Source organism: Engraulis encrasicolus, chromosome 22 (assembly GCF_034702125.1).
Source record: "Engraulis encrasicolus isolate BLACKSEA-1 chromosome 22, IST_EnEncr_1.0, whole genome shotgun sequence".
NCBI lineage: Eukaryota > Metazoa > Chordata > Actinopteri > Clupeiformes > Engraulidae > Engraulis > Engraulis encrasicolus.
The window spans coordinates 12,466,233-12,483,459 of NC_085878.1; the positions used below are offsets into that span (position 1 = coordinate 12,466,233).

Genomic DNA, 17,227 nt, shown 5'->3' on the forward strand with positions numbered 1-17,227 from the left:
TGTACTGTATGATCTCAAGGAAAGGTAGAAGAAAGCCATGATTCAATGTGAAGATGTTGATGTACTGTTCTGTTCATGGTTTGATCTTATTGATAGGGGCGGAACAGATAGTTGTCAGTATAAGTTATGCTGTGTAGATACAAGTGAAAAAGCATATCTTTGAAAGACCTCTCTCTGTGTCTAATGACATTTTGAGTATGAAATAAATATTTCTTTTAAAAGAAAAAATCATGAGAAAAGAATAATCTTCTTCATTGAAATCAATGGATAATGATCCTTGCCATCGTCCATCACTGAATAGAAATAAAATAACATTTTAATCATTGCAACAAAAGCATACTGAAGCATGTTTTTTGTTAAAAGTCAAATGTCTTTTTGTTCTACGTAGAACAGTTATGACTGCTACTCTGTGGGAAATAACAAAAAAAATGAAAAAGAAAATAAAACAACATTATTTTCAGCCTCGAAGATACATATGTGATGTGCTGTATTTGGTAGCAATGAGAAGCAGTTTACCAAATAGGAAAGTAATGAAGATATTCATCACATCAAAATTTATTTTATCTTTCTGATTTGACACCTGAAAAATTAAACTAGTGGAGTGCCTCGTGAGCATGCCATGTAAACTTTCTGTGACATGATTATAAATGCCAGTCAGCAGTGTTGCCAGATTGGGCTGCTTAGGATGCCCGTCTGCGGGTAAAAATGGCATTTAGCAGAAAAAAAAACGCCCAGTTTCTGGCCATAGAAATCAATAGAATTGGGTGGGATTGAGTGTTTCCAGGTGGGTTTTGAGCATTTTTTGGACTGGAAATCATCAGCCTCATCTGGCAACCCTGCCAGTCAGACAGGTCTTCCAATAAAATAATTAATTATTTACATTCCATGCCATGTTTTGCCCTCGTTTGTCATATTTTGTTTTTGTTCTATTTGGCTATGCATCCAAAGTTCCAGCTTAACAATTTAGCATTTTTTGTTATTTTTCCGTTGCTTTTCACATAGCCACAGTAACTCGGTTTGTCATATATATGTATATTAAAATTCCAAACATTTTATGAATAACATATTTGATACAAGGGTAACAAACATTCAAATATTAAATGCTAGTGGAAATGTTGATAATAAAGCATTCATATACATCAGACCCATATTTACACATTTAGTTTAAGAACTTCCTAGTCAGAGCAAGCTTATTACAGCATTTAGTATGATGTTATTGTGAAGGTTAATAGAATTAATGAACGATTCTCGTACTGTAAAATACATGGACAGACATAACTTGTCAGTTAAACTCTGAAAGTTCTGGACTACACACAATGAAAACAACTTGATGTGATTGTTTAACACACACACACACACACACACACACACACACACACACACACACACACACACACACACACACACACACACACACACACACACACACACACACACACACACACACACACACACACACACAGTTCAACAACATTAATGAGTTTGTAGAGTATATGTCATTATATAACACATTTTTACGCTTCTATTGAACAAATGATTAAGATGAAGTGCTATTACCCGGCAGCTTCATTCTTATTCATGATCCCTTCATTAACACCTGGAGAAAATGTTTATTATGAATATTGATGAACCAAGTGAAATATGTTGTAAATAAATTATATGGAGCATCCCTACTGTATACTGGGACTATCCCTGGGCCTTGTCAGCTTCCCTTCCATAAAATAAGAAATAATATATCTGCACTGTTCAGTGGTTGCTTTGTACAGTTTAGGGTAGCAGACTGGGATGGACTATCCTCATTTCAGGTGATATGAGAACATTACAGGGGAGGACAGGGCACTGTTCGACTTGCAACCCAAACAGTTCTGGCTGTGGCCTCCCCAGGCAGTAGCATTAAGGCACTTGAACAAGTATAGGGCCTACATCTTGGAACCATGTGCCTAACCACAAGCAGCAACACAAAATGCTCTTTACAAATCTTTTGCAAAACATAAAATAATCATGTCTATTCTTTCTGAGAACAGTAAAAACAAAAATAGCAGAACTAAAAATGTTACATTATATACAGCAGATTTATTCATTTATTTCAACAGCATGCAGACAAGACTCTGGTTTTACTTACGTTTTCAATCACATTGGCACAACTTTGATCTTGATTACTGTAAATACTTTTCAAAAACAATTTCTTATGAAAGGCATTTCACAAGTTGTCATATCTACATTAATTATGAAATATGATGTTTGTGTAACAACGAACACTGTAACAACGAATAATGTTCGAAGTGCCATAAGCACACTGAAGATGTTGTTCATTCCACTGAGGTCATGGTGCCCACCAATATTATACTGTATCTTTGGAACTCTCTCAAACTGAAATGAATATATAAAGTTCAATGTGGTTCCGCTATATTGTAATTACTATCTAGGTAAGTAATAGAACCAGAGGTCCTACCAATCCTGCATTTTGCCACTGTATCGTGTGTCTATGCAAGACTGTAGATATGAAAAAGTATCCTCAGTCCAATCGTCACTTTTGCTATAATACCTGGAATACCATGTGTTGGTATCTTATCGAGGTTGCAGTAGCACAATCACACACATGCATGCACACACACGGCACTTATACATACTGGACAGAAATAGACACACAAACGTACACAGGTTTTTTGGTGGTTGTGTGTGTGTGTGTGTGTGTGTGTGTGTGTGTACGTGTACGTGTGTGTGTACGTGTGTGTGTATGTGTGTGTGTGCGTGCGCGTGTGCGTGCATTCTTCTATCTGGTACATTGTGAGCACAGAAAAATTGTCAATACTTAAACTCAGCAGAGTTACCAGTAAGCATCGATTCGATTATGAGGAGTTTATAGGGGCAGGTGGGAAATACTGACAACAGATATCCATTTTCCAAATAGAATATGGAAGCCTTCTGCGGCTGATATGTTGAAAGTACAGCCATAAGTATTACAAATGTCTTTGTGTTAACTTTTAGTGAGTACTATCTTTGTTTCTTTGTTCATGAGAACAATGCATTGTATGGTACAGGTATGTACATGTTCCTTGTATTAATGAACAGATGGAATTGGTTGGTGTTATCCAAGTGTTCCTTCAACCCTTTCCTTTCCCGCTTATCTAGTGCCGATATGCTTGTACTGACACATGAGAAGGTTCTTAAAGGTCTTCTTAAACGTGGCATTGCACAAAGCATAGCATGCAGGGTTAATGGTGCTATTGACATAGCAAAGCCAATATCCAATGGCCCACACTGTCTCGGGCACACACTCCTGACAGAAGGTGCTGATGAGCACCATGACATTGTACGGTGTCCATGTAATGATGAAGGCCAGCAAGATGGCAAATATGGTTTTAGTGACCTTCTTCTCCCGCGCGGCCATCTGCCTCTTTCGTTTCACCTGGCTCCGGGCAATGCTGGCAAACTTTCTGGCCACCATCCTGGAGCGGTTGACGGGGATGGAGCGGGCCTCAGTAGTGTTGTTTTGCGGGACAATCTCGATGGCGGTGATGCACTCGTCACCTGCCTGCTTGGTGACAATCTTGATTTTGGACCATTTGGATGCTGGGTTGATCTTTGGGAGTGCGACAGCATCAGCAGCACCAGCAGCATCAGCACCACCGTCGCCACCGCTAGCAGCAGCCGCATTAGGGGCAGGAGCAACTGCAGGTTCAGTAATGACGTCCCTGGGTACTTTCTGCTGGGTGTCTTTGGGAGCGATACTGGCAGTGCTGGAATCATTGGAGCTCTCCTTCTCCTCTGGCTGGACACTCGATTCAGCTTTCGTCAAGACCACAGACTCATCGACCTTGCCATTTTTCATGGTCTCACTAGTGTTGCAGGTGTCCTGGCTGGATTTAGGTGACTGATTGTTGTTGTTGGGTTTGAGAAGGTGCCCTTTCAGTAGAGCGGCAGGCTTAAAGATCTTCTTTTCCTTCTGAGCGTCTGGTTTCTGCTTGGACACTCTGCTCCGGCTCGCTAGAGAGATGTGGATGTAGAGCACGGTCATGATGACCACTGGCAGGTAGAACGCTGCGATGGCGGTGCCAAAGGTCACCACAGGGTTGGAGAGGAACTGGATGTAGCACTCGTGAGGCTGGACAGTGCGTTCGCCGACGATGAACTGCCAGAACAGGATGGCTGGAGCCCACAGGATGAAGGACAGAATCCAGGCAGCAGCGATCATCAGACCTGCCATCTTGGTGGTCCTTCTGGCCGGGTAGGTCAACGGTTTCGTCACACAGAAATAGCGGTCGAAACTAATGATCAGCAGGTTCATCACAGAGGCGTTGCTAACCACGTAATCCAGGGCTAGCCACAGGTCACATATGACGGGCCCCAGAGGCCAGTGGCCCATGATGAGGTAAAGCGTGTAAAGGTTCATGGAGAAAGCGCCAATGATTAGATCTGCACACGCTAAACTAAACAGGAAGTAGTTGTTGACGGTCTGGAGGTGTCGGTTGACCTTGATGGAGAGCATGACCAAGATGTTCCCCACCACGGTGACGAAGCTGAGGGACCCGGTGACCAAGGCGATGAAGACCATCTCCACGGTTTTGTACGGGCTTCCAGGGATGACCTGGACAGCGCAGGTGTCGTTGCTGCTGCCATTGACACAGCTGGGGTTGGTAGGGAGGGCATCATTGGAGACATTAAACCAGGAACCTGGAAGAAAAAAAACACAAAGATCACTTGATGTGTTCAGACAAGGCCCATTATTTAACAAGTTTGTTGTTACCAAAATGGGAATGCCAAGTCATAATGTGTTAAAGAATATGTGTGTTGAAGAACTGTAAAACTCTGAATTTAACTTTGAAAAGAAAAATTATGGAACAGTGCACATTGCCTTGGTCCTGAAATGTTCAATGCCATTGACAATACAATATCTTTTTACAATACCACTTGTCCCACAACTAGAACCCAATAAATGGCCTTTTTTTTCAGCCGATTTTTTTTCTAGCAGCAATAGATTTGTTTTTATACCACTTATGGTATCTGCTTCCACATAATAACTGTCCTGCACAGTAATTGGAGAATAATACGCGAGGGAATGATATTGCCTCATCTCATGTTACAATCTGTTGTAGACTTTTTCCCATTGGGGGTAATATGAGAAACAGTTCAGAATGTAGTGAATCTGGCTTTTATCCCAAGCTTCTTATGTACCACTATCCTCTGAAGTCAGACATAAGTCAAACCACTGTTCACCGTCAGATCTTAAAATGGCGTATTGCTGTTTTTCATCCAAGAAAATAAAAAGAGAAAGAGATCACGTCAGTAAGATCTTATTTACTTTTTGAGAGACAAAGGCTGCTGTGTAGACTGAAGTAATGTTTTCCTCAGGGATCAATCACAAGGCCAGAATTGCATTCCTCCAACCAATGATTTAGCATTTCAACTTACAAATATGAAAAACAAGTTTGTGCTGTTGTTGTTGTAATTCAAATTCTTTTATACTGACTTTATTTATCACTCTCTCTCTCCAGGTTACTCACAGTCTATGTACCAATTGCAGTCGGGGTTAATAATCTCCTGCTGAAGCAATTTTCAAATCCGTGTTGGATTAACCACGTTGTGTGTGTGTGCATGGAAAGTCTTTCCATTTGCTTTTTCAAAGAGATTAACACATCACAGCCAATATCAGGGCTTAAAAAACAGCTAAGAAGCTCAACACAGCAACCACAGTTGTTTCTATTCGGCATTCTGCCAGTAGCATTGCTAATTGCATAAGCAAATCACACACCATTAGAAAAATAAACATTCCCTTTTGATCCCTGGTGAATTTCCATACGTAATACCCGTACAGTCACTGTGGCACCCGGTGGCAAGTCACAGCACAGGAATATATATATATATATATATATATATATATATATATATATATATATATATACAGTATAAAGCTGCAGCCATGACTGTGACCATGATTTAACAGCTTTGGTAAGTGACATGTTCAACTGCTGAATAATTTTCATATGATGAATATTTACTCATTTTTTTCCGCTCATGCCATGTACTGTACTGTAGGTGCAAGGAGGATTTGCCGTTTGAAATATTAACAGTTGTTTTTTTTCTTTGTTTTTTTTCCTCTCGGCTTGGTATGACTGTTGACTATATTTCATCTGGTTTCATCATGATTTGTGCATCACAATAACTCTCCCAGGAATCATTTCAAAGCGTTTCTTCCACGCGCGTTTGGCTAATGAATTCGCTGTGCGAGAAGACCTGTGTAGCAATCTGATTAAGGATTTATTTCCAGAAGTAGCCTTAATAAAAACAATTTTTACCTAAAGCTTGATTGTTGTCATGACCTAAATTCATGCACTCGGTTAGGTAATCTGGCTTCAGAAGTTATAATCCCTCATCCCTCTTTGTTCCGGGAGGCCCTTTTAAAATTTTAAGTGCACAGGTGTCTTAGTAGAAGCAGGGGATCTTGCTAATTAACACGTAAAGTAAGAGATGGGTGAAGCATGAATTTGGGGATCACAGGGAGGCTGGTGTACTGCTGTACAGTATCAGATGTTTCGGGGAGATACGTGTTCAGTTTGTTTTCAAAATGTGGTCTTTGGTCTCTATTGTATCGTGTTGTACTCCGTTATTCTCATTCTTTATAGCCTATTTAAAAATCACAAGTTGGTCCATTAAGTACACACACCCTGTTAATAATAAGTGGATAATCTCTCCTCAGAGGAGGATACCTCATCTCTAAAATTAGAGGGGGGTGGATACACTCGCTCATATTCACTGCATAATGCTACTGTGAGTTCTGCGGCTTCAGAGTAGTCGATGAGCGAACATTTCAAATGAGCTTTTATATGGATTGGTTGGTCTGTCTGCCTGTCTGTCTGTCTGTCTCTGCCTGCCTGCCTGCCTGCCTGCCTGCCTGCCTGCCTGCCTCTCTCTCTCTCTCTCTCTCTCTCTCTCTCTCTCTCTCTCTCTCTCTCTCTCTCTCTCTCTCTCTCTCTCTCTCTCTCACACACACACACACACACACACTCTATCTATCTATCTATCTATCTATCTATCTATCTATCTATCTATCTATCTATCTATCTATGCTCCATCACAAAATGTTGACAGTGTTATTCCACGTAATGTGAGTCCACTTACCTTGTATAAATAACTAGACTATTCTTGTAAACTTCACACTTAATGCTAATGGAAAATACAAGCCATTAAGCACTTATCATGCAAAAAAGCACAAGTGCACACAAGAGTACACACATTAAGGGCATTAAGTTATTACCCCTGCTGTGTATTTTGTGTTTTTACTTTAATACTGAGTACCTGTTTTAGCCTTTGTAAATAAAACAGGCAAATGAGGATGCTCCTATATAAAAAAATGGCCCTTTTATGGTTTTATTCTGTTTTTTTAAGACTTTCACGGCCCTACTCAAGAGAGCGATATCAAAAAATCTTTGTAAAAGTTGGTATGTGGCTCAGCAAACGTTCTTAATCTATCCACAATGGTCATGGGCTTGGGATTCTTCACAGTAGCTCAACACACTTCAAAGTCAACAAGCTACACATTCTCTATAATTCATTCCGTTTGATATCAGTCCTGCCCAGCGTAAATCTCCAGACATAAAAAATCAAAACACTTTGAGGTGCTTTACCTACAGTATACTAACAGACTGCATTTAATAGATTTCACATGATCTGATCTATATGTTAAAGTGAAAAATTGACATTTTCTGAGTTGTGTTTTTAGGACTTCACAGATACTTTGATATGTTGTAAACTAAACTAAATGACCAGAGGGGTTCACATAATAAATCATTGCATGTCATTGCATGTAGCAGATGTGTGTGAAACGGCATTCAAACTTGTATCTAACATCAAGTGCCTTATGCAACACACTTGTAAGTGTAAGAGTGTGAGGGGGACGAGGACAAAGTACGTTTAAAAGGAGGCAGGCACCCTTTTAAGAACAAGACATTTTGAAGAGATTCTTGAATATAGAGATGTACTACACCCCTCTTCTGGTGGAATTTGGTGGCTTATATTCCCCAGGGCATGATCTACAGTGGAGAGAGAACAGGCTTGTGTTAAATGTCATGATGTGAAGGGATGAAGGGCAATGCCAGAGAGTGCTAATTTGAAGAGGGCAACATGAAAAGGCACACCCCAGAGGGGAGGTTAATGGTGGGTACAAACCCAGACATCACTGTGTAGACAAGGGTTAGTTACTTTAAACCAACACTACATAGGGTTTTTTTTTTACTTTGAAAATTGTAGTTCCGAACTTTCAGTGGCTCATGAAGTTGTTACGGGGTGATAGGTGTTTTTTTTATTCACTTTGCTGCTTTACAGGGTCTACTTTATCCACACACCAACCAAGTTTGGAGGAAGGAAAAGTCTCTCTACAACTGACAATTCTGCTTTCAACCCGGAGGACGACCGAAGAGCAAGTAAGTAAGTATGCAAAAAACTGAATTAGCTTTAATTACCATAATGGCATCAGATACAGTAGACCAGACGACAATGACCTTCATTGACTTCATAGCCTGTGATCCCTGTTTTTGCTGTTGCCTTTTCTCTCGCGAAGGACCTTTTCAAGCCTGGATGTGACGGAAAACATGCCCTTTGATGATAGTTGTGTGACATTTTGTGAAACCAACAGCCACTCTGTCTTTGAACACAGTCAAAAATAGACACACAGGGAGAGTTGATGGAACGGTCATAAGCACCACCACTCTACTGACATACTGTAGGCCTAACACATAATCCTGCTTTGGTGCAGGATTCATCATGCCAAGTGCAATAGGAGAAGAATTATAGATTATTTGATGTTCATATAGTCTTACATGTGTTCTGCATCTCAATTGACATCGGATCAAAACTTTGATCACCACACAGTGTGCGGTGATATTCAATGTGACATTTTTTGCCACTGTGTACATGTGTCATGTGTTGTGACATGAAAGGGTTTAGACACTCCTGGTCAAATTGGATGAGATAGCAAAGAGAGCATTGAGCTATCGGCGATAGCCTCATGAACTAGAGAAAGCCGTCAGTAGCAGCAGAAAATATTTTGGTGTTTCTGTAGTTGGTGAGTTTGTGTTGCACCGCACCATAAGAGAGAATCAGCACAAAATATGGCATAAAATCACAGCGATCTGTCTTTGTAACAGGATTTTTTAGTCAGTTTGAAACGTAGCAAGTCATTTGGGAGGGCTCAGATTACCTGGCTGCACTGGTCTATAGCATGCATGAATAGTTTGAACTGGTATGACTGCCAAGGTCTTCTCCAATGGAGCAGTGCCTGACTCTACTTTTCATGCTAATGTCTGCCTTGACAGGCATGCTCTTTGTTCCAATTTCTTCAAGATTAAAGTGGGCAAATCAAAAGGACTGTTTATAGCTAATTAGTTATACTACTTGATTAATTGTCAGCTTTATTATATCTAATTACAATGGTTAACAGATTTTATTTGTTATTTTTCTATACCAGAGGGATATTGTTCAGTGAATAACTTTCCATCATTGTTCTTTGGAGGTCTATTAACAAATCAGATTTTTTTTGTGAGAGTATTGAAGCCATCGTTTAAGAATTAGTTTGAAATACAGCTTTGATGCATCATCTAACAAAATTAGGATCTCAAGCACACTACAAATTGTGCCAAAGCTGTTACTCTTAGAGGGCCATTATTCAGTGTTCTAATTCCTTTGTGCACACAGTATTGTGTGTACACTGTAGCGGCTTTTGCCAAGACATACAGTATTCAGCCAAATTAACATGTTGCTTCAGTTGCATCATCAAAGTGTGACTAATGTGTTATAGGCCCCACCATGACTAATGCCTCACACTGCTGGTACTAGAGCACTGCTGTTACTTTCACGCTCTCATTTACATCGTCATTAAGACAGCTCAAGAATAATCCAGCAGAATAATGTTTTCACTTCACCACTCATCTTATATGTCTGTACCCAAGATGCTTGTCTGTACATTCAAAATGTTGGTCAACACATGAGAGACAGTGTACCAAATGTAGGCTACTGTAAATGTTCAATCAACTCAACGCAGCAGGAATGAGTTACAGCACAGAATTTTAAGATGATCTTGGTGGGAGAAGAAGTAATAGTGGAAATAGTGGTGGTATATCTAGACACACCAAGGCCTTCAACCTTCACATTATACAACAATTCATTCCAGTCATTGCAATGGGTAACATGCATAGGCACCTCATGGCCAGGAAATATACAGTATGTATTGAAATGCTCTATACGACAGATATTTGATATAATACTTTACAGTATACAGTAGGATTATATAAAACTATTGGTAGATCAACCCAGCCTGTTTTAATTTTGACAGTAAACATCATATATCTTATCTTCTTCTCTGATACCAAGATCTACATTTACATTTTTAGGTCAATGTCTCATTGAGTCACTTTGCTATATCAGGTCACATTTGAGTCAAAAATCACAAACTGTTGGAAAACCTACAGTGCCTCTCCAACATAATGTAGGACACGCCATGTTACATCCAAAACATAGCTGCTGCTGTGTATATGTGCTCAAAACTGCCAACGCGTAAGCACCGCACCATTGTTGAAAAATGACATGTGACACAACGGCGCCTGACAACACCACCACAGTACTCTCTTGTTCCTTTTTGGAAGCTAGACTACTACTACCAACTTACTTTTATGTTGTATGAATGTGATTTCATTTGGGATTAACAAAAATAAGATATCAACCTGCAAATGTGTTAATCAAAACTCCCAACTGAAGAGGTGCAGCTGCACCACACAATTGCTTTGCTGCGAAGGCACGGTTCCAAACTAGTCATATGCATATTATTGTATCATAATGAATGGAAAAATTGTCTGAAAACCAACATATGGTCTGCAAATGCTCATTTTCATAATGACCCACACAAGTACTGCAGACTGAGAATATGAAGTAAAGCGAGACAGAGGGAGGCAGAGAAAAAAAATGAGAAGAGAGGAATAGAAAAGGAAGCTCGACTGACAATGACTGACTTCCACCATAAACAGATGCCTCATTAGCATCAGTCTGCAAAACTGAAAAACATTAACTTTACACTACACCAAATATAAACACCAAGCCCAACATGTTTTTCCAAACTAAACTACACATGCTTCGCTTTGTCCTCAGGCGTTTTGGTTTTAGCTTCAGGCAACAGTATTCACACTGTCCGAAATTTGAAATTGTATACACAAACACAAAGACGAGATGGAAATGTTGCCTGTATTTCACACCAAATTTTGCATGCTTGTGTATACATGATATGATTAACATGTTGATTTCCTAGTAACCATAGAAACACAGTCATAAAGTGCTGAACCAGGAACAACTAACTGCCTCTACTGTGGGAGGAATCTCTTCTTCTTCTTCTTCTTCTTCTTCTTCTTCTTCTTCTTCTTCTTCTTCTTCTTCTTCTTCTTCTTCTTCTTCTTCGTCTAAGCATGCAGACTCCAAATCACAGCCAATTGGGAATATTACGACATCTGAGACAGGTATAGCAGCACAGCACAATGACTGCAGTGGGGAGGGGAGGTGGGACTGGCTTGCTTTATTTCAGCAAGGGGATCCCATTTTACATTCATTGCTCAGATAGACTTGAGCATCAATAAGACTTCATGATGAAGTGGGCTACGCGCAACACGAGACGAGAACACCAGCTGCAAGATTTATGTAACTAAGGGTGTACGTTGCATCAAATATAGATGAAAATATTTCACACAAAAATTAGTTGTGAATCTCCTCACAGATCCCAGCTCTACACAAAACTAATGCCAACCAAAACAAAACAAAAACACAGCATTGGGCCCCTTTATCAGCACCGGACAGTACCATTTTATTCTCAGTGTCATAAAGCCAATGTTGATAATACCCAAAGCTTCACAACACAAAACACACTTCATGTAATGTGACACGAACCATTAAGATTTCCACAATTATATGGCTGGTTTTTTACTGCTGAGTTATATTACAGCACAATTCAAGGCAAATAAAATGGAGTGTCAGAGAAGATGTGGGATTTCATTCACATTCACAAGGCTCCAAGGAGCACCTGCTTTATGCCTAGGCCCTCTTGCAGACCTGCTTTAATTGTGTAAACCAGGCAGTGAATATATCTAATTGTGTAAAGAAGACAGTGGATATATGTATGTAATTACGTTTACAAGGCAGCATGGCTGCTCAATGTTTATTGACAATGAGTTATAAAAAAAAAGTAACATGGCTGCATATTGATTCGCCACAGCCCCCTGCATCACTCTAATTTCTCCCTTCTACAGCTAATTCTGTTTTTTACCGTCCCCTTCAGCCCTCTCCATGGCTTATGAAATCGAATCATTTATTAGGCTAAGCTGTGCATTACCACAACGCATTGAAAGGAGAGAGGGCAGAGCAGCTAATCGAAGTGAATAGATTTTTTTCTTTCTAAAAATGGCATCAACATGGCAAAAACATGTGAGCCAAGCACTTTCCTGGTTATTAATAAGCCCGGCGCTGATGACTACCAGTAAATGAGTGATAGACGATGCCCAAGCCTTGGTTAACTTCAAACGGCCTGCCAGAGAGTAGAGAGCTACAGTTCTCCCTCTCTGTCAGAGTGCATAATGTCTCTCTTGTGTAACCTGTAAGCTGCATCTCGCCACTGAAATGTAATATGCGGTGGGTATACAAATGATCTTTCCTGATGTGCAGTTCAAATTTTATGTCATGCTGAATTTCACTCTGCCTCTTTGATCTGTCACCTAAATTCATCACTCTGAACAATGGATGTTGCAGAGGCTGAGGGGTATATCATTTCAATTATAAAATTGCACCAGTAAAATGTACTGAATATACAAAAAATAGGGCAGCAAGATATGTGATGAATGTGCTTATTAGCTTGCAGTATGTGAATTCAAAAGGATACCTATTCTTCTTCATCATCACGGAAGGATGAAGGGGAACAACAGACAGCACACAATCGGTGCAGTTAACTGGAAGGTTCTATACAAAAGATGCTTGGACTTTCGAGGACTGCTCGTCTGCTTTCGAAGTCCCATTTTGAAAACCTTTCTTCGGCTTGACCTTTTTCAGAAATATTCATCTCTTGTGCGATAATATCAGCATACACACTGGGCAGTGTGTGTGATCGGGAATTCATAACTACACTTAACCTATACCCCGTGTGTCACAGATGTATCCCTCACTGCTGAAAAGAGAATATATTTTGGTGTAATAATAATAATAATAATATACTGTTAAATATCCATAAATCTATGCCAGTATAACTCTACTCTTCATTCTGTTATGTCTAAGTGCATGATAAGGAATTAGCAAATGCACTTAACCGATACCCTAATCACAGTATGTACCCCTCACTGCAACATATTTGGTATATTTTGATGTAAAAAACCCCAAAACTACTCATCCACTGCTAAATATCCAAAACATCTACATAACTGCAGTCCCTTCTCTTCTGGCTGCTGTGTCCCAGTGCTCCCTGGCTGTGGGAACGGTGTTTAACTGCTAGACAGGTACAGCAGTGCAGCCCAGCATGGAGCACCCTCTTCCCTCCCCCGTGCTCCAGGGCTTTAGGAGGGAGGGGGGCACTCTCTCAGCATCTGTGTCTGTGGCGTCTAGGCACACGGGGCTCAGCCACTGGGACATGGCAGTCTCATCAGCACCGGCTCCTTTTCTCTGAGAAAAGTAGGTTACAGCACCAGCGGATGGGGAGGGCTGGGCTCCTGCAACTGCTGCCATAGGGGAGGCAGAGGGGGGTGCATGGGGTGTGTGTGCGTGTGTGTGTGTGTGTGTGTGCGTGCGCGTGCGTGCGTGCGTGTGTGTGTGTGTGTGTGTGTGTGTGTGTGTGTGTGTGTGCGTGCGCGCATTTGTGAGAAAGAGATAGAGTGTGTGTGTGTATGTTTGTGTGTGTGGATGTGCTTGTGTTACTGTGTGTGCGTGTCTGTGTTTCTGTGTGTGTGTGTGTGTGTGAGAGAGAGACAGAGTGAGAAAGAGAATGTGTGTGTTTGAGAGAGAGAGAAAGAGAGAGAGACTGTGCATTATGTTTGTGTGCGTGTATTATGTTTGTGTGCGTGTTGTGTGTGTGTGTGTGTGTGAACATGTGAATGTGTGTGCGTCTCTGTGCGTATGTGAACATGTGTGTGTGTGTGCGTATGAATGTGTGTGTGTGTGTGTGCATGCGTGTGTGGAAGGAGGGGCTGTGCTGTTAGGTGTTGAATAGGCATTGACACCATTAAGAGCCGTGCCTTAACCCACACACCCCAGCCATTCACAAGCACCTCTGGAGTCGGAAGAGTGTAGCCTACAGCCATGCACTGGCACCTATTCACTAATGCAGCATTACAAGTACACATAATAGCCACACCGCATAACAGCCACTGCACTCTGTCCACATCATTCCTATTGAAGGCATGTATTATACCCTTAATATGCACACATCTGACGCATATCTCCCCATACTTCCAACTGTGCTGACAGCTTTTCAATGTCACACAAAAAAAAAAACATTTTTCTGCTGGTGACTGACAATTGTGTGCTATATGTGTAGTATCTCATGTGTTTCTTTCATAATTGGACATTGAGTGTGGGGATGTCATAACTTAAGGCCTTACCCTGCGCAAGATTATTAGATAGCACACATCATTCAATAAGGAGACAGATTAACAGAGAGTAAGTCATTAATAAAGGACAGGGTATCCCTTCTGACAGAAGTGTGCCCATGTAGGCTACTGTACATGTACTGCCCTTTAACATGATGTGCATGGTGTGAGCAAAAATGACGGAAGAAGAAAAACACTGATTAGATGTGTGCGCTATCAATCATGATACTGTGATAGTCAATCTGAACACTTTCGTACAGTTGTGCTGAGTAGGCACAACCGTTCCTGATGGATTAGATAGTGTGTCGAGCAATTTAATTGCAGAATGAGAGATGATAATGAGAGCCACTGTATCTTTAAAACAATCTTGGGGTCTACAATCAAGTGTGAAAATATGAGATTAGGCTGGTGAAAAGTCAGAGCATACAGAAATGAAATAAAAAACACCAAGTGCATGAAGCTGGGAAGTGGCTGGATTTTCAGATTTCAGTAATCTTAAACGTTTGGTTGGCTTTAAGTTCCCTTTTAAGCTTGCTATTTTGGTTTGGTTTACAGACACAGTCTCACTCATATCTGACTGATGGTTAGAGTTTCTTGACTTTTTTCTTTTTCTTTGCGTGTTGTCAAAGCCAGGGCACAGGACTGTCCTAAATGGTATTAGAGTCAACCCTCTACTCGGCAATCTGTGAAGAATTAATGCACACGCAAAATATATGCGGCTTGTAAAACAGGCTTGGGCTCCTTAAGCTAATTTGCACTAATGAGATGACTAACTTGCATTTCAAGGTTATTACCCCGAGTACTTTGCTGTTATAGGAAATAAGATGTGCTCAAGTGAAGACCGCTGACGTATTAGTATATGACATTTTTTAAATATGAGACTGTCACTGAAATGGGGAAAAACAGAAAGAAGAAGTTCATTCATGCGTGAAAATCTTACCGTTTTGGTTCCACGGCGAAAGACCATCAACTCCAGTGCTATTAGATACATTCATATTGCATGGTCTTATTGGTCTTAGCCAGACAAATCCACAAAAATATCTAAAGTTTTCTTTCTGGCAGCTGTTGCAGGCGTTGTCCTCATTTTGAGATATGTCTGTATGCGCGTGACTTTGAAAAGCCCGTCAAGTGCATTTGTACAAACATTTGTACGCAGTGTTATTTCACGGAGCTCATGACGGAGATTCCATTCCAAGACGGTGTTACAGCGACAACCCAACTGGTAGTGCACGCGCGCCTATCGGGAAGACGTCAATACTCGCACTGCCAGATGTGCTCCACATCTGCGCGAGTCGGTCCAGTGTTCTCTCCAGTGTTTGCTTGGCGCACACATGCCTGAATGTCAATGATGTCGCACTTCGACCAATCATACAGGAGTCTCTTGTCGGAGACCAACAGACTAATATATTGGCATTAGTCTCTCTTACCGATCAAAGTGATCCTATACATATTGTAAAGATATTATCGCCAGACACATTCGGTGCATCTGCTCAGATAAAGCGTAAAGCTGGTGAAGTCGTTAAATTAACTTTCCCGCGTGGTTCCTGGAACTTGTGAGTTATGAGGCAGGAATTCCATTTATACTTTTAAGTGCGCCTCTTCCCTACCACAAGCGGTGAGGCAAAGTCGCTTCAGCACCACAGCCCGTGGACAGCTCCTACAGACACATTTATTGTCGACGCTCTTTCAGCGAACGTAAAACACCACACAAAGATTGTTCCACTCCGATCGGTCGCGCACATAATTCACTGTCAGAGTTTTAAGGGCTTGCGCCAAACGTCGATGAACCTAGAGTAATGGACTACATCAACTGTCTTAGTGTAAGATATAACGGACAATGAGAAAATGTTGCATACTCGCATACAAATAACAAACGAGTTTATGATTGTCTCTTGACGATAAATCTGCACTTTAGGCAATCATTTACACCAAGAGCAGCTGATTATAAAGAATGTTATAGCCTATTTGACTAGCATTATTTATTTTGGCCCGTTCCCTTTATTTGAATGGCAAATGAAGCCGGGCTTGTAGGATTGATCTTCTAGAATGCCAGGGAGAACTGCTGCACTGTTGCACTTAATAATGATCTCTCCTCCATTTAACCATCCTCAGGTTGTTATGTTTAAAACAGTATTTAACAATATGTCACTCAAACATTACGTCCTGTCTAAAGAGTTTAGTTGTAAACAACTGGAGTTCTCTGGGTTTGAAATTTCTCATAGAACACTCTTTCAAGCTTCAAGAAGAAGTCCAGTTGATTTGCGCTAAACTGTTTGGATAACACAATGACCTGGATGAAAGAACATCTCCAGAGAAAACTTGTGACCCACCATCACACATCCTTAGACCTACTATAGTGCAAGCATAAAATCAAACAGGACAGTCATCTGTAAAAATGCACTGGCAAACTTGGAGACATCATCTGTGTGTCTCCTACTCATCTGGCAGTGGCACCATAGAGCCGATAATCTGTTAAAGCTGTACATTTGGTCTTCCCATTCCTGTACTCTAGCTGAGTCATGATGCACTTGCAAGTCATACAAACTTCGGAGGCTTTAGTTTGACATTAAACCTCCAAATGTTTTCCCATCACTCTCGAATTTTGCAGTGATTTCAACTGGGTGATT

General features: G+C 40.8%; 1 protein-coding gene across 1 annotated transcript; it reads right to left on the reverse strand.

Moving 5' to 3' along the window:
- Nucleotides 1-3,124: 3,124 nt before the first annotated feature.
- On the reverse strand, nucleotides 3,125-4,570 carry chrm4a (cholinergic receptor, muscarinic 4a). Its single transcript, XM_063187995.1, has one exon. It carries the CDS (start codon nucleotides 4,553-4,555, stop codon nucleotides 3,125-3,127), a length of 1,431 nt encoding a protein of 476 aa, XP_063044065.1. The 5' UTR covers nucleotides 4,556-4,570.
- Between the last annotated feature and the right edge of the window lie 12,657 nt (nucleotides 4,571-17,227).